General features: G+C 51.6%; 1 protein-coding gene across 1 annotated transcript in view; it reads right to left on the bottom strand.

Moving 5' to 3' along the window:
• Nucleotides 1–5289: 5289 nt before the first annotated feature.
• The window catches only part of NR6A1 (nuclear receptor subfamily 6 group A member 1), a 73800-nt gene continuing 56446 nt past the window's right edge, over nt 5290–22643 (bottom strand). Inside the window, 9 exon segments of the mRNA XM_068656465.1 lie at nt 5290–11617; nt 12624–12776; nt 14939–15060; nt 20050–20084; nt 20086–20307; nt 20956–21108; nt 21110–21188; nt 22340–22394; nt 22397–22496. Of these exon segments, the coding sequence (XP_068512566.1) occupies nt 11529–11617; nt 12624–12776; nt 14939–15060; nt 20050–20084; nt 20086–20307; nt 20956–21108; nt 21110–21188; nt 22340–22394; nt 22397–22496 (1008 nt within the window). The 3' untranslated portion in view covers nt 5290–11528.

Here is a 22643-nt window from a genome sequence, read left to right on the forward strand (position 1 = left end):
CCAGGCCAGCACCCACAGTGGCCGGGACAGGCACAGAGCCCAGCTGCCCACTTGGAGTGCATGGAAAAAGTGCTCACGGACAAGGCTTTGGGACAGCAAAGTCCCCACCACCTGGATTTCCCACCTCCTGCACGGTGCCGGGCACAGTCCTGACCCTTGGGCACTGTGGTGGCCCCGGGGCTCTGGTTTCCATCTCCCTGTGAGCGCAGGGAGGCGAGGTGCTGGGGAAGAGGCCACTCACGACACCTCCCTCCTGCCAGGGCAGGGATTTGCTCCTTCTTCCTCCCCACAGCCCCGCTATCCATCACCCCAGCATCTCCCCACGTGTCTGCACAGAGCTCGCTGGTGGCTCACCCCAGCACCACGGCCCCGAGGACTTTGTGCTGTGGCCCCAGCGGGTACCAGGGCGGCAGGACCCAGGCTTGGGGCCACAGGACGGGCGTCACCCCACAGGGACAGACCCCAGCTCACGGCCTCACCGCAGGAGGGAGCGGGGAGCCCGCGGCACGGGGCTGTGGGGAAGGAGCGGGAGCCATGAGCTGTGCAGCCCCGGTTGTTTTTTCCTCACTCTGCAGCTGAAGAGAGGAGAAAAGTAACGAAAACACAGCTCTGTAGAAGAGCCAGGCCTGGAGAGGCAGCTTCCGCCCCGATCCCAAGCAATTATCAGCCGAATGCCAGATGTTCCGATGCAATGCCAATGTCAGGGAAAATAAATCTTTGGCAGGTTCAAGGTCCCCGCCGGGCCGGCACACAGCGGCTCGCGGCTCAGCCCCGCGCGAGGCGGGGACGGAGCAGTGCGGGGCGGCCGCTCCGCTTCCTCCCGCCGGGCATTGTTCCCCCGGGAAGCCCCGGCCGCATGCCGGCCACTTGCTATTTTTGAAGCTAGGTGTTTTCAGGGGTAAATACGTCCCTGCTGGCCTTGGGCACCTTCCTTTGCACAGGCCCTTGCCAAGGCCGTGGCCCAGCTCCTGCAGCGGGTGCGCGCTCAGTGCTCGCTCTCGGGGCAGCGCGGCGGGGCCGGACGGAGGGGTGGGCTGGGGAGCTGCAGGTCGGGGCAGCCACAGGGGCCCTGCAGCGAGCCAGCTCCTGGCAAGGTGGGCACACGGGGCTCTGGCACTGGGGACACCCAGCTTTGTCTGCAATGAGGGCACCAGCTCCAACACTGGGGCGCTTTGCAGCAGTGGCACCCACCACTTGCCCAGGCTGCTGCTCTCCTTCCCGTCCCAGTGCTGGGCTTGCTGTAGGACACGGGACCGGCAGTGCCTGCGGGCACCCTGTGTACCCCTGCAGCAAGTGCCCGTTCAGGCAGCAGCCTGGCATGCAGAGCCCGTGCCAAAGGCTGTGCACAGCCCTGGGGGTGCCTGGGGATGGGCAGAGGGGCAGCGTGGGGCAAGGGTTTGGTGGCAGAGGGATGAGCTGGTGCCAGCACCCAGGAGGGGACAGGGCCCTGTGCTCCCAGTGACACAGGCTCCCAGGGAGGTGCTAGGAAGGGGGGCTGGCTGCCACTGGGTGCCTGCGCCCAAAGGCCCTGCTGCAGCTTTGGTGGGGGCGTCCCCAGCAGCCATGGGCACAGAGGAGGCACCGCTGCCCCCGGCCATGCAGTGACACCTTCCCCATCACGGCTGAGGGACTGGCACAGCCTCTGCTTCGTGCTCCCCATGGGGCCAAGCCCTGCCACAGCCATCGCCAACCCCAGCTGCTGTCACCAAAGCCCCGGCCATCACCAAGGGGCCGGCACGGCTGCAGCGGAGCCCTCGGGGCCGCACCACCCGCCGCGGGACGCAGCCGCGCTTTGGCTCCTTGCTGGTGCGCAGCCTTGATGCTCGGCAAAGCGTATCTCCTTCTCGGATGTTATCTTCATCCACTCAGCTTATCTGCGGCGGGGCAGCCCTCCTGCCTGCGCCACGTTCCCGGAGCGTGCCTGCAGCAGGTGTGGTCAGCACTACTGTTGGCCAGAGCCGGCCGCCTGCGCCGCCGGCTGCCCGCAGTCCCTGACTCCGGGGCGCGTGGCGATAACGTGCGCGCGGCGAGGACTTTGGCGATAGCGTTCCCGATGACATTACCTTGTCCCCCGCATTCTTCCGATGCCACGCACGCCTTTGCTCGGGGGTGCGGGCAGGCCCGGCGCATGGCGGCGTGTGCAGATGGTGCGCAGGCAGCGCTGGTGGTCTCCTCCCGGGGGGACTCATTGACATATCAGTCACATAGTTCTGCATAATTGGGACTTGGATGCAGCCTCTCTTTATGTTTCCTCTTGGCAGTTGCCAACAACATGAAGCACTCCTGGGTCAAAATGACAGCCTTTTGTTTACTATTCCTGCTTATGTGCCTCATTTTCTTCAAGGATAAGAGCTCTTTATAGGAATCTTTATTGTGATGAGGTTAGCAGAGAGAAAGATTTCTCTCCAGCTTTCTCTCTCTCTTTCACAGCTGATTAGCAGGGTCGGCCCGCGGGGAGAGCCATGTGGGGCTGGAACCCAGCGCCCACCTTGGGGTCCCGCCGGCCACGAGCTGCCCCGGCCCCGGCTCAGCCCTGTCCCGACAGCACAGCCAGGAGCGGCGCAGCCCCAGCAGGACCCCGGTACTGGCAGGGGAGCGGCAGCAGCAGCAGGAGCTTGCTGGGGTCGCACACCTCTCACCGTTGTGCTGCTGTCCCAGCTGGGAGCCCCGTCCTTCCCCTGACCTCTCCGGTGTCAGCCCTGCCAGAAATGCCAGCAGCCATTCGTGCACCTGCACCGGGCAAACCCAGAGGTGCTCAGACTGCTCCAGTAAGCGCAGCCCCACTGGCCCACTGCACGCAGGCTGGTGTCCGGGTCTGAACGCTGGGGGCAGCGGCTGAGCAAAACGCGAGGGCAAAGCGAGAGCAGTGGTGACACGGTGGGGAGCTCACACAGGGGACGTGCCTGGGGACGGACACCATCGGGGGTCCATCCACAGCCCAAAGCCTGGCGGAGGCCCCCGAGCAGCACCCCGGCAGATCTTGGCTCATCGCTGGGTCGAGCCGTGGCAGCACCACGTGTGTGGGGGCCCAGCCTCACCTCGCAGCCCCATGGCTGAGGGGTGACACCCCTGGGAACTGCACCTCGCTGTCAGAGGAAAGCAGCTTATCCTTGAAAGTTACTTTGCGAAGGTCAAGAGTGGGACTGTGACAGAACAGCCTGACAAACACATCTCCCAAAGTCCTTGGGCCCGATAATGTATGTCCCATGCAATGTTGACACTGGTGATCCACCAAAGATCAGGTTAACAAGTTTGACGTTAGTGACAGCGTGATTTGTTCCGCGCTGGCTCTGGATTCATAGAGCCGCTGGCCTTCGGTGATAAACTATGGCACCGCGCGCACGAGGCTGTGGCAGTTGTCACCAGCCGGAGCACGGAGATGAAAAGGAAGCAGAGCTCTAATCAAAATACAGTGGTCAGTAGGGGTTGAGCTGCAAATGGAAGCGTGCTGGTACTTTTCCCACTCCGGGTGTGCTCTCCAGGCAGCCCTCCGTGCCCAGGCGGTGCCGCCCAGCGCCTCCGCGCCCCCCCGGGCTCTCCCGCTCGGCTTTCAGGTGCGGACGACCCCAGAGCCCCGCGTGCGCCGTGTCCTCCGCCACCTCCCGAGGCGCCTCGCCACTGCCGACCTTCAGGGCCCCTCGGGGGAATAAATCCAGGCAGCGTGGCAGCAGAGGCGTTGGAGCTGTGCCGCAGGTGAGGAGAGGTGCTGTAAATAAGAAGCGTTAACACCACGGAGGGGCAGCAGGAGGGAGGCGCCTGGCAGAGGAGTGGGGCAGCACGGCTCACGTGGGGACCGAGACGAGGACACAATTTGCCCTGGAAGGAGCGGGGAGGGGGCAGGCAACGCGCTGCAGAGGGCAGCAGGGACCCTGCGGGCTCGGGGTCTGGGACACGGCCACCCTGCAGCCCCTGTGGTGGCAGGGATGGAGCAGCCGAGCAGGGCCGGGGAGGCTCCTGGACCAGGCTTGGGGCCAGCTCCGTGTGCTGGTTCCTGCAGCACTGGGAAAAGGAGCAGAGCTCTCCTGGTGGGGAAGGAGGATCTGCACGGACACCCAGCCGGGCTGCTGGAGCAATTCTCCCCCTGACATGACCCTGGGATTCTCCTCCCTCACCCCACCCACACCCTCGGGAGGTGCCGTGCAGGTGCCGCAGGAAGAGGCCGTGGCCTGCGGGCAGAGCAAAATCCCTCCTGGGCACAGCAAAATCCCTCCCGCGAGCACACGGCCCCGGGGCAAGCTCAGGACCGGCCCTGGGATGAGGCTGAAGGCGCTCGGTGCTGATCTATGGCCTGACACCTTTACTGCGGCTGCTGTAAGGGATTATTGTGAGCACCAAGTTCCAGCTCAGGGGGAATTACTGCTTCATCTGGCTGCAAATTACTGTCAGGGGCCCAGGCTGGAGCAGATCACCGTTCAGCCAGCCCTTTGCCTTGGCCTGGTTCTGAGACAGCTCCCCTGACCCCCTTCTGCTCCCTGGGGCAAAGCCTCTTTTAGGTCTGAACAAAGGGATTGCTGCTGTCTCTGAAGAAATGCTGGGGAATTTCCTAGGTATAAAGGCTCTTGGGTCAAAGTCCTGTCCTCACAGGCACCTCGCATGGATCCATCTGCTCCGTGCAGGACCCAGAACCACCAATTTTAGAAGTTTTGCAATTCACGAGCTGCAGAGCAATCCCAGGAGGGACTCAGGGCCCAGCTGCTCACTCGGTGCCGCCGCTGCGCTCAGCAGTGCGTGGGCCTCAGCCTGCACCCAACACCCACAGAGATGGAAACGCGAGAAGCACTTGTCAGCCTCTCACCACACACCCACCTCGGGGACATGGAAAAGCTCCAAACGCTTTCTGCAGTGCCTCCGGAGCTGCTGGTCAAGGCTCCCCGCTGCAGCCCTCGTGCAGACGCTGCCTCCTGCCGCAGCTCCTGCTGCAGCCGCCCCTCCTGCAGCTCCCAGCCTGTCCCGGCCACCCCCGGGTCCCCAGGTGACAGCCCCACCACGGCAGCATGCACAGCAGGCTGCAAGGACGCAGCGGCAGAAAGAAGCTCTGTCCTCCTGCCCTCCTGCCTCTTGGTTAGGAGGGGATGTGCCATTCAAACTGCTGCTCTCGCATTGCCCCCCCAGTGCCCGCCTGCCAATCCCAACGGGGTGGGATCGTGCACCCTGGGGACCCCCAGCCCCTCCCAGAGCCACCCCAGTTCCCGTGCCAGCCCCCCCTGCACCAGGGGGTGCCGTGGGTGCCACCACACCAGTGCCCAGCCCCATCACCCAGATGAAAGGAAGCAGCAGCCTGGCCAGCGGTGCAGAACAATTCACATTTATTAGTTCATACAGCTAACACTCGCTACACATGCGTTCAACACTTATTGGTCACATTTCCACAGGTAGTCAAGTCACAGAGCGGGGCAGCGGAGCCGCGCCAGGCCGGGCTGGCAGGGAGCTGTGCCGGTGCCGCCGCAGCAGGGCCGCCGTGCCCCGCACCGTGCCACACCGGGAGGACATCCCCTGGGGTGCAGCAAGGTGACGGGGACACGGATCCCGCCAGGCGCTCCCCAGGGCGCAGCACCCGACCCCAGCTCCCCGCTGCTAACGTGCCATGCCAGGCAACATCCTGCTTCCCTGATTTAGGCAAGGGATCGTGGGAAAAACGCAGTGTTTGACCGGGAGAAACCATTGCTGGGAGCATCTGCGGAAGGGCCCCAGGACCAAACTGGCCTCGGACCCAGCCCAGGAGGCAGCAATGGCCAAGACGAGCACCACTCAGCGGGCCGGAGCTGCTCCCTCGGGATCCACAGCCAGGACGTGCAGGCTTGCGGAGGCCCCGGGCCATCAGCACCAGTCTGCGCCGTGCCGCAGGAACATGGAGCATGGTGCCCCCGTGCCACTTCGTCCCAGGAACAGCAGCAGGACCCCCGCGAGCCGGGGTGCCCGTGGTCGGGGGACGTGAGGTCAGAAATCACCGTGGGTGCACCTACCAGCACCAAGAGGCAGGGAACTGCCGTTCACACAGCCCGCTCTTTAGCAACAAACACTGGCAGCATTTTGTTTTTCTCACAATCCCTTTGAGATGATAAACAGGATGTCACACGAGGTAGTTTTGTTATGGAAATCGAGTCAATAATGTTATCAACTATTACAAGACATTTCATAAATCGAAAGAAAACAATGAATCACAAAAGGCTTTGTTAAGGTTGATCGTCATCTGGTTTCAATTTCTGTTTCTTTTTGCCCTTGGGGGCATTTCTTCCACTGAACCGTGTTGCTTCTTTCATAGACTTGTTAGAGGTCAACTGCACAGAATCTTTTTTTTTCTTTTCAATTTTTTCTTTCAAGGCGAAGATACCGCCTATACCGCCCTCAGCAGCTTTATGCTCTGCTGGTTTGTACTCAGCGTGCACTCCCTGGCTGCTGGGACAGCCGAGGAGGTGGCTTTTAGCCCCACAAACCTGCTGCCAGGCTCCGTGCTGCTGCTCTGCCTGTGCCCAGCCCTGCCCGTGGCTGCAGCGTGCTGGATGGCGCCGTTCTGATACCCCCAGCAGCGGTGGGTGAGCCGCTTGTACACGTCAGGACACTTCTCAGCCAGGCTGAATGAGCCTACAGCCCTGGCAAACACGAGAAGGAAGCTGTACCAACTGCAGACCCCAACGCTCTAATTCCTAAGCCACACACTGACGGCAGGAATGGCTCTGCCAGCAAGAGAAGTGCCCACGTTTTCCTGTTCCATGAGCACCTGAACCCACTGAGCACTGAGGGCAAAAGGATGCAGCACATTTACACGCTGCTTTGGACATGACGTGCCCGCTGAAGGCGTGCAGCTGCCCATGGGGCTGGCCTGGCACACTTCGCCCTCCCCACCCCAGTGGGGCTGCTGCGGGGCTGGGGGCTGGGGACTGAGAGCTGGGGGCTGCAGGGTGCCAGCCAGAGGCACGGCACAGATCTGCCGGGGGAGCTGCTGCTTGGTCCCCAGCCCCACGCCAGCCCCACGCATCCCTGGGGGGTTCCCCACAGCCACCGGAGGGGCCTAAACAAACGTCCCACCAGGGAAAGCAGAATTCTGCCCCCAACACCTCCGTACGGGGGCTTTATTCAGGTCTCAAGGAGTCCTCCAGACAAGTCATGAAAGAAGCAACGGTTGCAACATCAAAACTCGGGTTTCTCTGGGTCCCATTTTAAATACTTATCCCTGAGCTGCTGTGCATTGCAAACAACACACTGAGAACCCAGAGAAACGCCACAGCTTGATACTGACATCTCACACGTTACCCCCGATTTAAACATCATCTACAACTTAAAAATTAGTTTCACACTTAAACTAGTTCCCCAAGTTTCCCCCTTTCTCCTGCCTTTTATGTGGCAGGGATGATTGCCGCTTATTATCCTGAGAAATACAGAAATAACATTTTCACAGACACCAAGCTTCATAGCTTCAAATCAAAACCAAGAAAGAAGAAAGAATGATCGGTAAATAGCACATTCACGGGAGAATTTTTTGTTGTTTTAAGAAATGTAATAAAAAGAAATTCAAGTGTTTTTTTTTAGTTGTTTTTTTTTTTTTTTTAAAGGTTGGTTTGAAGGACAGAACTTAAAATCATTAACCTGAGCTGGCTGTGCTTCTGTTCTGTGCACACGGCTGCAGAGCCCTTGTCCGTGTCGGCACACAGATGTAAGGGGGCAGGACGGGCAGCGAGGGGCTCAGCGTGGTCGGCACCCCCGGGACGGGTTCCTGCAGCCCACCTCCCATGCAGGTCACTCCTGTCGCTGCCCATGGCACAGCCCGTGCCCACACACTCAGCCGGGAGCAGATGGAGCCACGGCTCTGTGGGCAGCAGGAGCCTGGTGACACCAGCACTCCCCGGGCACCGCGTGCCCTCGCTGGCTCGCTCCGAGCCCACGGCAGCACAGGGGAAAGGTTGCCCGCAGCCAGCAATTACAAAGGAGCTTGCATGGGTGTGAGCGGCTGTAGGGATAGCCCCTGCCATATCCATTTGGCCATCTCCAGAACCCACCGGTTCAGAGGTTCGGGGCATCCCTGAGCACCCTGGCAGTGCCCCCATCCCATGGCCCTCTCTAGGGGCACGTTGAGGACAAGAACTTGCTCTGACACACATGGTGGAGTCACGACTCCATTCATGTGACAGAGGCTTGACCCAAAGGCAAGCTTCGGAAGAAAATGCAGAGGTTTTCAAAGAGCTTTTTTGTTCAGGTCCCGGGGTCTTGCCACTCGAGCAAAGACTCATCGCCATCACCTGCAGCAGCAGTGCCTGCGCTGTTCCCTGTGCTGGCTGATGAGCTGCGAGCTGCAAAACAGCAACTAAGAGACCTACACAGAGCTCCTCGGAATACGGGAGCCTGGGCATTTCAAATTTATGTCCCGAATCTCTGTCCGGATTAAAAGTAACTCTTCAGCTTTCTATTTGCACAAATACTATGAAGGAGAGGAGGGGGTCAGTCAGCCAATTTATCTTTCAAATCGGGGATAAAAATTGACTTGTCATGGCAGAAAATTCTACCAAAGACTATTATTGTTGATTGATTCCTCTATGACAGAAGGTCAGATAAGCAACAGCAGATAGGTACCAAAGATAATGAACTTCCCCCTACTAGCATTAAGCACAAATAAAATATGAGTCCCTGTAAACTGAATGTTACGTGAAGAATGGAACAAAAATTCCAACCTTTCCAGGGTGTCCTTCAAACCAAATTCACAAATACATCTAGCGACTGACCTAACGTCTCTACATTCTAGCTACGTTCCTACCTTCTTATAATACCTGAGTTTGCAATGCAACACATTCACTTTACCCTGTTTAAAAAATACAAGTCATTAGAGGACTTGGTGCAGAAGATATTCCGACTGACTGTCCAGTGAGTTACATTCTGGTTTGGTACATCAGCTTCTGCCTCACTTGTCAATGTAGTAAGGCTTCTTTACTCCCTACATTAAACCAATTATTTGTTAGCAGATACTGCTGCCAATCAGCCTTTATACAATTTGGTTATGTAACAGAAAAGTAGAACATTCTTGACCGTTTATCATCTTATCTGAATTTAGGTGTGGTTTTTGTTGTTTTTGGTACAGCATTAGTCTTGGGAGTATTTTGGATAAATACAGAACAGCAAATACATTATTTTTGTTGGGTATTTGGCAACAGGATGACCACTTCTATGTACACTAATTAAAACAAACTCTCATTCATCAACAGATTATAAGAATTCAGTAATCACAGAATAAAATTACTGCTATGCAATTTAACAATTCCTTGAGTGTATAAAACAGCAAGCCAGAAGATAACCCGTAATAAAAAGATCATATCAAGCTATTTGGAAATTAAACTTAAAAGCTGAGAAATAATTTCTAACTTACAAACAGATATACTAAACTCTTACCATTTACACTTGAGGTATATGCTGTATGCAGAAGGCTTTCCTGAGAAATATGTGCTTGTCTCATTTTACAATCAGAAAGTAAATGAGATTTACAGAACCACCTTTGGATTTGTGAAGCTCTATCAAACCGAACTGCTGCTGGTCCCAGCAGCTGTTACCCGTAACATCATATTTAAATAATGAAAAATGAGCAGCTAGTGGACTTTTAGAAAAGGGAAACTGACAAGCTGGAAGATTCCCAACAGAATCACAAAGAACGCAATGGGGCTCGCCGCTAGTCAACAGCACGCCTCCGAGGAGAGGTCTGAAGGGAGCAGGCAGCGCCCAGCACCCAGCAGTGCCGTTGACTAACCTAGAGATGTGCCAAGCCAGTGGGTCACAGGGTCTCCTGGGTTGCAGCTAAACCCTCTGGGATGCAGGGAAAGGAAAGACAAGTGGTGAAGGCATTCCTGCTCACCGCCACTTTCATTTTCATCTCACAGCAACTTCACTCCCGAGCAGTACTCACTGCGTGCCATGCACAGCTGCTACCAGGACAAGACAAAAAGGGAGCGACTGGTTCCTCCTCCCCTGAGGGAACAGAAGCTGCTTCCCAAAGTATTTTAAAAACAGCATTCAACAATTTGTTACCTGAAGATTATATGTAGTGATAGAGGGAAGGAAGTCCAGGCAGGGTAACGTGGCAGCCTAGGGGAATCTTGTTAATGAAAGATCAGGAGCTTGTCCCCTGCGCTCCCCACCACCACCACAGGCAGGATGCCACGAGATTTCCTATGAGAATACCCAAATTTAGATAAGCACCAGGACTTAGCAGTTACTCATACAGCTAACCTGCTGTCATTAAAACATCTCTCCATGCAGAGGAGTGGTGTGGAGGTTGCTAGATGGAAATCCCAGCCTTGCAACGCCTGGGACAAACGGCTGCCCAAGTACTGTACTCACAGTATTTTTTCCTGGTGCAGAAGGATTCCACGGAGCAGTAAAACTGTCCTGGCAGAATACAACTATGGATCATGCCCTCCCCAAGTCCAGCAGAGGAAAGCATGCCAGAGGATACTGGAGTCCCTGGTCACCATTATGCAGGTTACATTTAACCACGAGGGGGGTCAACTGGTCCCAGAAACAGGCTGCTTCTGATTGCTGCAGTGCAGAAGTCTCCCCAGCAGTCAGCCACCACCTTGGGGGCATACACTAAAAGGGGCAATCCTGCCTCTTCTCTCCTGCTTTTATGAATGGAAAATGGATGTTAAGGAAGCAATTAGAAATTATTTGCAGTTCCCTCTCTCTACGAGAGTACCTTGCTGTTGTAATGTCAGAGGCCAGCTACAACCTGCAACAGCACAATTTCAATCGAATGGAAAGGAGCAGCAGCAGTGGCAGGCCAGCTGGTGAGGCTGGAGACGGAGGGCAGATCGCACTCCTGCAGCTCCAGGAGGGAACGGGGTTGCAAGCCCTTCTTGGCCTGGGAGCACTGCAATCCTGGGGGCAGAATTCAGGGAAACTGCAGGTACTGCCACTTGTGGCTGAGAACTGCCAGAGAAAGAAAAACCAACTGGCTAAACAAACTGTTTCTTCTTTTCCTCTCCCTGTCATCTTTTTTTTTTTTTTTAATTTCCTTAAACAATAACAAAAATAAAGCTTGGCACTTCTCTAACACCCACGTCTCCAAAACTGTCCATTTGGGATGCTAACAGCTCTGTCAGTGAGGTGAGGCAGTTTGCGCTCTTCGACAAACGCTTTTGGATACAAATCACGGAAAGAGCAGTGCGTGAACAGCATCTTCTCCTTGAGGTAGTCTTAGTCATCTCAGTCCCCAGCCCCAAAATACAAAAGAACTAACCCTAACAAACACTGTCACATTAAACATCTTCACATTCTGTAAACTGCTGGAGAATGCATCTGCTGCATTCATACAGAACCATGTGCATCGTGTTGAAGATCATACATTCAACTCTGTCGTGAAATAAATATATAGGAAAAAGAGTAAAAAAACAAAAACAAACACAAAAGGTTCTTGCTACAATGGCAGGGACACCCATTGCCCCGTCTCAGCACTTCCCTCCTGCCCTGGTCATGTTTCCCCCTTCCTCTCGAGGTGAGCCCGCTCCCTGCCTGAGGCACAGAGTAAGGCACGGGTCGGGGGCAAGCTGGGCTCACTCTTTGCTCGCGCTCGTCTTGCAGGAATGTAGAACGGCCTTAAAAAGGAGAGGCAGCTGCTCCAGCGGGACGTTCACCATTTTTCCTGTTAAGAAAAAGGCCAGAATTAGCAGCCATTCCTGAATCAGATTTCCGAGAGACACCTAAGCCAGCACCGCTGACGATGGTTTTACCTTGAACCTCTCAGAGAAACAGTTAATCATCCTACTGCTACATTAGACATTTGATACCCATTTGGACACAACAGGATTTATTATTTACTGAAATGAAAGCTAAATAAATGGGCAAAGTCAGATCAAAATGATTTCTCCACAATGGAGCAGTATTTATAGAAACTGGGAAAGACTAAATGCTGTCTCTCCTCTAACTCCCTTGTAGATCTCGGTGAGTAAATTATGTGAGCTATTATGTGATTATTATCTACTTTGTTACAGCAGGGTAGGATGAAGCATACGGAGCCTTGACACGGGGAGGCAAGTATCTTCCTTTACCATAACACTTGGGAACAAACAATGCCTTAATAACACCAGACAGTGTGGATCTAATTAGTGACAGAAGTGAAGCTGACAATTCACCTGCATGTTTCAGATATGCTAACGTCCAGAGGAGCTGACGCCCAGGGTTTACCCCGTAGGACTGCAACAGCTCTGCTCATCCTGTGCTCCTCAGCAGCACTTCAGGGACCTCTCCACCTCTCATGAAACAACCTCTCAGACTGGGGCTACATCTGTTTAGGACAAAATGCCTCTGAACTAGGACTGAAGGGAAGAAAATAAAATACAAACCTGACCCAAGTACTTAAACTGAAGCACTTGAGGGACAAAGCCTGTCTTCTCGGGAGCAGGGGTCTATGAGCAAGCAGCACTGTGCAGCAGAGGGGAACAACTTGCCCCGTGTCAGCCTACCTGCAGAACTGGGGGTGACAGGAGACCACTTCAAAGACAAGGGAGAAGCTTAAGTAGAAAAAGGTCTCACATAAACACCCTCTGGCAAAGTAGGCAAGAATTTCATTCTCATAGATTAACTTTATTTTAGAAGAGGATTTCATAATTTGTATGTGATTGCAGTGGGAGAAGAGCTCAAAAAGTTACCTGCTATATATCGTATCTCTGGCAAACACATCATTAAATCCGGAAAACGGTTGGGCTGATGGGGGTATTTGTACTCTGTGAAATCCTGGCAGACATACCAGTACCGCTTGTTCAGCTGCTCCAGCTGGGAGGCGTTAGTCAGTCCCCTAATGTCTGAAAGAGCATATGATTAGAGTAATGAAAACACGAGGAAAACATCTGAGAACAACAGATTCACACTTACTGCCATCTCTTCAGGAAGGACAGACTGATTTCTAAAACTCTAAGCTGGTCACTGTTTTGGAGGCTGACTTCAAATGTCTAGTTACCCAGAGACTAAGATCTCACTCCTCTCCTGGTGTGCCTGCACCCGCAGGGTGTCCAGGTGCAAGACTTCCTTCCGCAGACGACACGGATGAGAACAGCACAAATCCTGAGCTGCTCATCTTCAGAGCTTAGTGAACTCTATCACAAGTAACAGCTCCAGACCTGAAATCCCTGACTGCCTTTTGTAAGGCAGCTGTGTGTCAAGGTTTAGTCCTCACAGCAGTTCTGTAATACTTCCTCAGGCAGAAACACGGTGATTTTAGCTGATAAAAAACTCCATAACTCCAGGTACCGTCGCATTTCTCCCCACCTGCTCACGAGTTATGTCATATCATTTACAGCCTGGTCAAGCTCTTGTTTTAAAATTTAGCTTTACCAGTGTCAGGCAATGTACACAAAGGAAAAATGGACATTTCCAAGCCATCAGCCGGGCAGGAAGTCCCACTGCCACCCTTCAGCATGATCAATGACATTTGCACGCTGCTGGGTGTCCTGGGAGGGATCCAGCGCGGCCGGAGCACGGGAACTGCACAAGCCTCCTGCGGCTCGCTCCTCTACGACAATGTGACGGAAGAGGCATTGATCTGCTGCCCAAAAGCTGACTTTTAAAAATAATTTTCAGGTATTTCTCATAAAAAAATTGCAAACTTCAACTAAAAATAAAAGGAGGCAGGAAGTTAATGAAAATACACTTCGGAAAACAATGGAGACAGCTAAAGAAGTGCATTATCCAGTGTCAGGAAACTGCCCAGGGAAGCAAACCGGATCTGAGCCCGGGCACACATTGAAGAGTCAGCACTATCTCCTGGTGAAAACGAGTGGGGGAGGAGGGAGTTTTCAGCACATTTTTACAGACTGCAACTATCTTTCACAGTACAAGAAGACTCTGGGGACATTCATTTCCAAAATTACAGCTGAACACCATCTATTAAGCATTTGCCTCTCCACGGTTTTCTTCATTTATGCACACACGACATAAAGAAACGTCCCAAGGGGCTCCACGGATGTGTAATTACAACAAGCAACTACTGAAAAGGGAATCACAACAAACCTATCGATTCCAAACTATTTCAGCACACTGCATTTGTTAGGAAATGACCAGGATTTCCTCACTCATTGAAGAATTAATCTGCAGCTCATTTTGCACTGACTTTACTCAAGATTTTGAAATGTCAAGGGTCTTGCAATGTTTTGGACAGCCAGCTTTAACAGAGTGGTTAATCAACAGGAGGATACAGCCCCTTATTAGGCGGAATTCATTGCTTGCATATAAATACTTCATTCGTGAATACTTTCCATTTTAAAGAGGTAACATTAGGCACGGGAAAATATATTGATGAAGAATCTAAATAGCAGGAAGCCAGCTAGATGACCTAAGCATAAATCCTGAAGGTAAATATTTTACAGAGACAGAAAAGCTCTTAAAAAAAAAAAAACAAAAAAAAAACAGGGAAAATCAAGTTTTACAAAGCCATCCCTTCAAGCAGAAGAATGAACAAATACATTTTTCAGTTGGGAATCTGTGAAAGGTTGTATTAACAGTTTTAAAAGAATCATTTAGTTAATTGCATGAAGAGCTACCTAAACCACTAACACTTTCAGATGACAGATCCTTGCCTGGTGAGAAGTTCATTAGCAGTTGGTAAGTAATGGGTCACCCAAATGTCCCCTAGGGAAGTTTCACCAGTCTCTCTGCTATGGTCTGACTGATACTGGCCGAGTTGCTACATACGTAAAATGGCACAGGTACTATCCTCAGTGTCTACACCTGAAGGCGATACAAATGACTAAGCAAATGAATTCCTTCACTTTCAGAACTTCCCCACGCAGGTATGTAGGTATGACACTGCGTGGTGCGCTGTCTGTACAACGGCAGAGTTTCCAGAGCCCACATCCATCCCTGGGTTTCAGATCCTTCCCTCCCATTTTCCATCAGGGAAGCAAAGACTGTTCAGATTGTTTCAGACAATTTTTCTAGCAGGACTGGGTCCTCCTCTTCATTGACTCACCTTGGTTTAGGAAGTTAATGGCTTTCATGCACGCATACTCCTCGTTGCTGACCTTCAACTGGTTAAATTTGCGAAAGAGGTAGATCAACCGCTCCATCACCTCCATCCCCTCTTCACTGAATCTGGAGGACAGAGACCATACGTGAACACCTTCAGGACACAGTTCACACAAGACAGGTAAGAAGCTTATTAAAATAACTTCAGAAATTCTAAAATTTTGCAATGGAATTCAAAAAATCTTTGTCAAAACTGCTTCAAGTCTGCTGGGACTATTAAGGTGAAGTAGAAGCAAGTGTTTCTGTTCATCATGAGCCTGTTCTGATGGGGATTAAGGTTTCATGGAGCCAGCAATGTGCAGCACCTTCTTGTGTGCTTGTAGGCACACTGCTTTGCCTCTCCACACTTCTATTTCCCCAGCTTTCCATCAGGATAGTGCCTTCTCACCCCACTGGGCAGGCACCTTTCTTCAATTTGTATTTCCTGTCACCTGCAGCAACTGAATTTATCCCTGCAAGTGGCCAGCAGAAATACTGAGGCATCCTTCAAGGTGTGCTGTGTCCCATACAGCTGGACAATACCGCTCAGCCAGCCCGGGGGGTTAGGCTGGGTGCTGTTGTACAGCACGTTACAGGGGAACACAAGTTCTCTGCAACAGACATCTAACCTGACACCCAACTCGTTGGCTTTTTTATTTTTCTTCCTTTATTAAACAAAACCCTCCATTTCACAGAGCTGCTACATTCATTTTATCCTTTTCTTACAAAATCATGGCAATCAGCAGGCTTTGGCTCTGCCCAGGGCTTTTCAACACGAACAGAGCAGCACCAAAACACAGCTGCATCAGTGGGGAGGGCTGCAGGAACGGGGACACCAGACCCCGCTGCACAGGAACCACCTCCTGTTGCCAGCAGCAGACGTGCCCACAGTTTCTTTTACCCACACACTGCTATTTGAATTGGCTTTGTTTATATACCGAAGAATGACACTGCCCCGTGCACAACAGTGGCACCCCTCAGTTACCTAACAGACAGGCGAGGAAGATCACCTCCATCACCTCCCTAAAATTGCCCTGGTGACCGACAAAGGTCCCATACCTCCACACAACCCCACTGATTGCCTGTGTGCTATGGGTTGCTAATCTCTGTCAGCTGAGAGCTTCCTGAAGTGAGACACCACAGTAAGGCTGGGAGCTTTTCCCCAAACACAGACATGCACAGAAGCACAAATAATCCTTGTTAAAATGAGTGAAGCTCCAGGTTACAGGTGCCTGCCTGCACGCCAGAGGTGATTTAAGGCAGAGGCAGAACCTGAAGGGCGCAGAGCAGCTCCCGGTGCCTGCAGGCGATGTCCCACGTGTGCAAATGGCCAGTACCAGCCTCTCCTGAGCGCCTCTCACTGCGATACCACCGGTTTCAAAGAAACCATAGATTGCATAAATCCTGAGAAGTGGGACAGAAGTGTTTAGGCAAGCTTCAGCTGCGCTCTGGCATTGTACAGCACAAAGAATAAGAGCACAGCCAGAAAGCCATCTCTGAATAGAACGAAAATAGAACCCTTTTCACTGAATAACACCTTATTTTGGCATGTATGTTTGTTTACTTCAAAGTTATTTGTAAAATGCATGGTGCAGTTTGGCCTCAGAGAAGTGAAAACAAGCTATCTGAACTTCAGGTCAATTCTTCAGGAAAGTAATATTGTAAGCGATGAAAGCTTTGTCGGCTAATCTAAAGTTGTACAAGTTTCCTTGCTCTCAAGTTAACATTAAAAATCTCACAGGTGCAAGATTGCAAAGCTCAAGAAGTTAATGAGCACAAAGACCACTCAGTCGTCTGGTGGGTTTAATTGTTTTTAGAGCGTGCACATTTTTACCAGCCACTCATCACTTCATAAATCCAGGAGAGCTCTTCTCTCATTCCTGCAGTTGAACTGTCTTACTTTTCTGTGCATACTTTCCTCCCCCTTCCAAACAAAGCTGTTCTGTTTTTCACAGCCCTATTTCTTCCTGAGGACTGACTCCTCCACACACTTTTCCTCGCAGTTTACACCAGGCGAGGTTCTGGCTATGGGTTATCAGGATCAGCTGGGGAGAGGGGGAAGGGAAGCGGTATCAGGAGCGTGCTGGGGGAGGTCAGGAATCTATTCATTTCATAGTCATCTACAGAAAAACAGCACAATAAAAGAAAACATTTGATCCAGCAGGCCACGAGAACATTCAGCCCATTGTTAGAAGTGATTAAAACCCAGGAGCTCATCCCATATGTTCATTTGTCACCTACCTAAACATTAACATTGCTCCCGGCATTTTGTAAATGAGACTGAGATTTACCCCAAAATGCCAGACGAGCACTGCTTCAATTAATTTTTTCAACTGGCTGTAAGACCAACCTTCAGTTTGTAATAATCAGCGAACACCAGAATTCAAGGAAGCTGAGGTTCTTCAAGGAAAGCCTCTCCTTATGAGTCCCCTTACAGCTTTCACGAGCACGGGTCCCACCGCGCGCAGCTACGCTGGGGGCAGCCACCACCACGACAGCTGAGACCGAAAGGGCACAGCTCAGATCCCTCATCTGTGCAGCTTCCCGCTAAATGGCTTTTTGGTGCCATTTTCCCATTTTCCCTAATGACAATTAATACTTGAAAAGCTAAATCAGGAGAAGAGCCTACAGAAACGTCGCCCTCCCGAGCACACCTATTTTCACCCATGTGCACGGGTCTGTTCCGAAGGCCTTTTGAGGCTGCGGGCTTTGAATTGCCCCTTTCTGAAGGGCGAGGATTCCTCCTTTGTCTTATTTTCTTACCTCTCGCTCATATTTATCCCAGCCCCAAAATGAAACGCACACTTCTCTTTAGAGGCTCCGACCAGGACAGCAGGAACAAAGGGCAGGCTGAATAGAGGAACAAGTGGCATTGTGTCTTGCTGTGACCCTCGCTGCTCCTCGCAGGAGCGGCACCAGATGCGGGATGAATGGCTGGGCCGAGCAGGGACCTGCCCCAGGAAATGAGGCACCTGGGGCCAGTCCTCGCCTCCTCGCGGCTGTCCGGAGTCAGCCTCCTGGGCTGTGAGAGGGGTTCACAAAGGAACCCCGTGAAGCTGCTGGGCGCTGGGATGAGCGAGCACACGAAGTGTTTTAAATCTCCGCTCACCAAGCACCCAGATCCCCTGCGGACTCCTGCAGAACTGCCAGGTCTATCAGAGCACAAACAGGGCAAACGTCAGAGGGTGGGCAGCAGTTCAGTCTGCTGCCAAAAGAAGGACCTGGCTGGCACCCAGACTACAGAAGAAAGAGAAAGGAGAGAAAGAGAAAATAGAGGAAAAAAAGAAAAAGACGCAAAAAACTATCACCCTGGCCAAAGTGATAAATGAAAGGCAGGTTCCTCAGAACATCAGATAGTACAGACTATGGAAAAAAAAACAACAGCTAAGTTGCAACATCTTCAAATTTATGCAATCAAAACACTGAGATAGCAATTAATAATGCAGACTTTGATAGTAAGGATGACCAGCTTTGTGAACAATCGCTCCACTGGCCCAAGTGATTTTTAAAGACCTTCTGTTCTGTATCTCAGGGTTACCCAAGTGTCAGATCGGTTAGTTTTACTCTCTCCGCAGCAAAGGCAGCTTGCAGAGCTGTGCTGCAGGAGGACAGCCTTGCTAAGGGAGAACCATCCTCGAGATGATCTAACCAGCACCTGTTTTCTCCTCCAACAGCTGGGAAGCCTCTGACTGAGCTCTCTGCTCAGCACAGGATGGAGCCCTTCTGTTAGAGCTGCTGCTAGTTTAAAAAAGCAAAAACAAGAAATGGACTACATCCATGCTGCTGTGTTTTTTTTTTTCCTTATTTGCAGTTTGATTTTATCAACTTCATCAGCTTTTATCAAAGAAATTAGAAAAAAAAAAGTATTTTTAAAATGTACTGAAAATTCTTAAAGAAAGATATAGAGAAAGCTCAGGAAAAAATAGAAAGAAATGGGCCACTCACTGGGTAACACAGAACGTGAGTGTTTTTCAGCTGCAGGAAGCCCCAGAGACTAGACAGAAACAAAACTATCAGTCTCAATAGAAAACACAAACTGATATCACGGGATTGGTCTGAAATATTTTACAAGTCTCGCCCTTTTTCTGTGCACAATTCCAAAAGAATGCTTCCAAACATGATTTACCTTCAGCTGTCTCTCCACAGTCTGAGGACCCAGGTAAGTCAGTCAGTTTGAAAATTTAGAGGAATTCTAAGACAAGTCACCATTAAGAGAGGCTGAAATTGAAATCCTAAGTCTGTATAAAATTAATGGGGATGCGAGCGAGAAGGACAAACATTTCAAGTTAAATAAAATGATATTTTAAGAAGACAGTACTTAAATGGAAATTAACCTTCAGATACAAATACAAGAAACTCAAAGCAAAGGTGCATCAGGCTTCCTAAAAAAGTTTGTGCAGCTGAACACCACTTATCTTCTACCTGTTAGAATTGCTAGCATATACGTTTTAAGTCTGAGGAATAATTTTCAGAAACACTGAGTCTATGCAAGGTATTGGTCCTCACCAGCCCCAGAAAACAAGCCTGTGATTCTTACCAGTTCAAACCTGCTGGTTTTATAAATACAATCTCACAGTATTGTTTGAATGAAGCCTGCAGAGAAGACGCATACATGTGCACCCACTTTTTCCATGTAATAGATTGTCACGTTTAGTGAATGTCCTACCTCCCTAAATGCAGATTTTTAAAAGGTTTCCTGGGGCACTTAAGTGGCTCTTCTGAAGGCGTTTGGACCTAAGGATTGCAAGCATGAGCCAGAACAGCATGTGCCCTCCCTGCTCCAGGGACATCCACTCCAAAAGCACGACCAAAAGGAAACTTCAGACAGCATCATACACCGCCCTGAAAATGCAGGCTTTATTCAGCACTGACTAGCCACGGCCCCTGTCAGATACGAAGTCTCAAGCATTTGTTCTCAGCATGGAATAACCTTTCCTTGAAAACAGAAAGGCAGCAGCAGGCGAAGCACCCACAGGGGTGGTGGGGCTGGGAAGAGGCTCCTGGCCACCCTGCTCGCTGCCTGCCCCCCATCACCACACCACGCTCCCTCACCTGGGGCTCAGCCCCGCGCCTCACCTGTGCAGCTCGTCATCAGAGGGAGAGTACTTGGAAGGTGACATCCGCGAGGTCACCAAAGATCTGCTTGCTGTAAACAGTCAGCGAGGAAAGCAGGATCAGCTCCTGCCAGGTGGAGCTGAGCAGGCAGGTATAGTCCTTGATCGAGAGTTCACAGAAGAACGGCAGCTTCTTGATCCAAGCAATCTGCCTGAAAAGCAATTCAGCCGCCAGACGACACAACAATGCAAACAGCTCTGCCTGAGTCACTTTTATACGCTGCAGGCACAGTTAATATGAAGGCATAGAAATAATTAAAAACATCGAATGACATAATCTGACAAGGCACTTGAAAAGCAAGGAAAATGTCACTGGAATTGGTGTGCGAGCACCCGGCATGCCGGTGCCCAGAGTGTCACCTGGCGGTGGGAGCAGCGATTGCCAGAGCCTGCCGGGGGGCTGGAGGCCCCCCCGGCTAGCGGGGCTCTCCCCAGGCAGGGGGCAGCTGGGCCCCAGCAGGCTGACCACCCGGCTTTATTCCAGCCGTGTTGTGCTTTTCCAGCTACGGGGCTTATCCCCAGCCCTTCTCCACGGGCTTGGGGCTGAAACCACCAAACCCGCTCCCGTGCAGGCTCAGCCTGGCACGTGCAGCCTGAGGCACCCCGCCAAGGTCTGTGCACCCCAGCGCCAGGCAGGGCACAGCTCCAGCCATGGGACACGCTCCTGTTTGCTGCCTGCACTGTGGCTGCAGCTGCTCCCCAGACGCTGCTCCCCGTGCCCCCAGGGCTGTGAGCACACGCCCGGCTCCCCGTAGCCCCCAGCACCCTGCGCAGCACGAGCTGCAGGCGGTGCGCACACACGGGCAGCCCACTGAAGGACAAGCTGAAGGTGGAGCTCGGGGCTGCCTCCCCACCACGCTGTGCACACTCACCCGTCTTCAATGAGCATCGGAGTGCCGAGTGGCTGCAAGTCCTCCGCTGACACCAGCTGATTGATCAGGCTGTGCGACTGGGTGGTCCAGGCTGCGCGCTTGCGGGGCATCAGAGCCGAGTGAGCAGAATAGCTAAAAAGGTGCGGGAGAGTACTGATAGTGCATGGACACCGGCGTCCCAATATACTGATCCCTGAGTGCAGCGAATCCATTCAGCTCCACAGACCTACTAGACAGGGAAAAGCATTTTAATATACTCACAGAACTCCACACAATTCATTAAAATGTTAAAAATCCAGCTCCATCAGAAATGTTGATAAAAACAGAAAAGGAAAAAGAGAAGAGAAGAGAAGAGAAGAGAAGAGAAGAGAAGAGAAGAGAAGAGAAGAGAAGAGAGAAGAGAAGAGAAGAGAGAAGAAGAGATGAAAGAGAAGCAGAAGAGAGACTGAGAAGAGAAGGAGTAGAGAAGAGAAGTGAAGTCAAGAGGAAGAGAAGAGACAGAGAAAGAGAGCAAGAGAAGAGATAAGAGAGAAGAGAGAAGAACGTTAAGAGTAAGAAGAAGAGAAGAGAAGAGAAGAGAAGAGAAGAGAATCGATATCCTTTGTCTGTTTTAAATGCTACACTGGAAATACCAGCATGCAGAAGGTGCCTTGCGTTTGCGCCTGACTCCAGCTAGATCCATTTAGCGAAGCACTGGGCTCTAGCTGCCGAGCAGCCAGTCTGAGCACAGCAGAGAGCTGACTGCAGCAAGCATTTCCACTCCTGCTTTCTTAAAGGGCCAGAATTTAGGACTGTAAATTAAGCAGTTTATACAGCCAGCGAACACAAATACCTCCTAGCTTACAATGCAACCGAAAGCAGCTGGGCTTGCAAGCCCGAGATTCTTGCCGTGTTGTGCGTCAAATCCTGAGCTCTGGTGGCCAGCACTAACAGTAACTGACAAAGTCACACCACCAATTAGCAAGCCTAAGTGGAGTTCATTTATTTTCAAAATCTGAGCACAGCGGAGAAAAAGAGCTTATATAGAAGGAACAGTGAGAGCTAATCAGGTTTCCATGATCTGCAGGGCAAAGAAAAAATCAATGCAAATTAAGAACTCTATTTCAAATATCAGAATGTTAACTCAACATTGCCTTCTTTTTTCATTTACTCATTAGCATTTTTCCCCTCTATCAATCAATTATTTCCCAATCCAGTGGCTGTCTTTCTAAAAGTGCATTTAGAGATGTAAGAACGTGCAGGAAGATGTGCAGTACGTTCAGGTCACACGAGGAGGTAATTCCAGGGTAATTTTTCCTACATTGATCCCGAGTAGTCACTCAGGAGAAACAGGGTCAAAATTTATTGTAACAGCGAAACTCTTCCAGAGGTAATTCCCACCTTGAAGATGGAGTAGAAACAGGTGAAGGCTGGTTGCTCTCAGAAACTCCATTCCAGGGGAGCTGTGGTCGCTGTCTCCGTTGTTGCTCCATGACATGTTGCCTCTCCCTCAAATTCTTGTCCAGGACATAATTCTTTCAATCTCTTCCTCCGATATCTTTCAGACATAAGATCATCACAGTTAGTGCCAAGCTGCTACTTCCGACTGAGAAGAGAAACACGGCAGAGTTTCCATACACAAACACCCTGACTGTCCTGCCACATCAAACAGGGCTGGAACTGATCTGCGCCAGCAGAAACGCGT

Source organism: Anas acuta, chromosome 20, assembly GCF_963932015.1.
Source record: "Anas acuta chromosome 20, bAnaAcu1.1, whole genome shotgun sequence".
Lineage (NCBI taxonomy): Eukaryota > Metazoa > Chordata > Aves > Anseriformes > Anatidae > Anas > Anas acuta.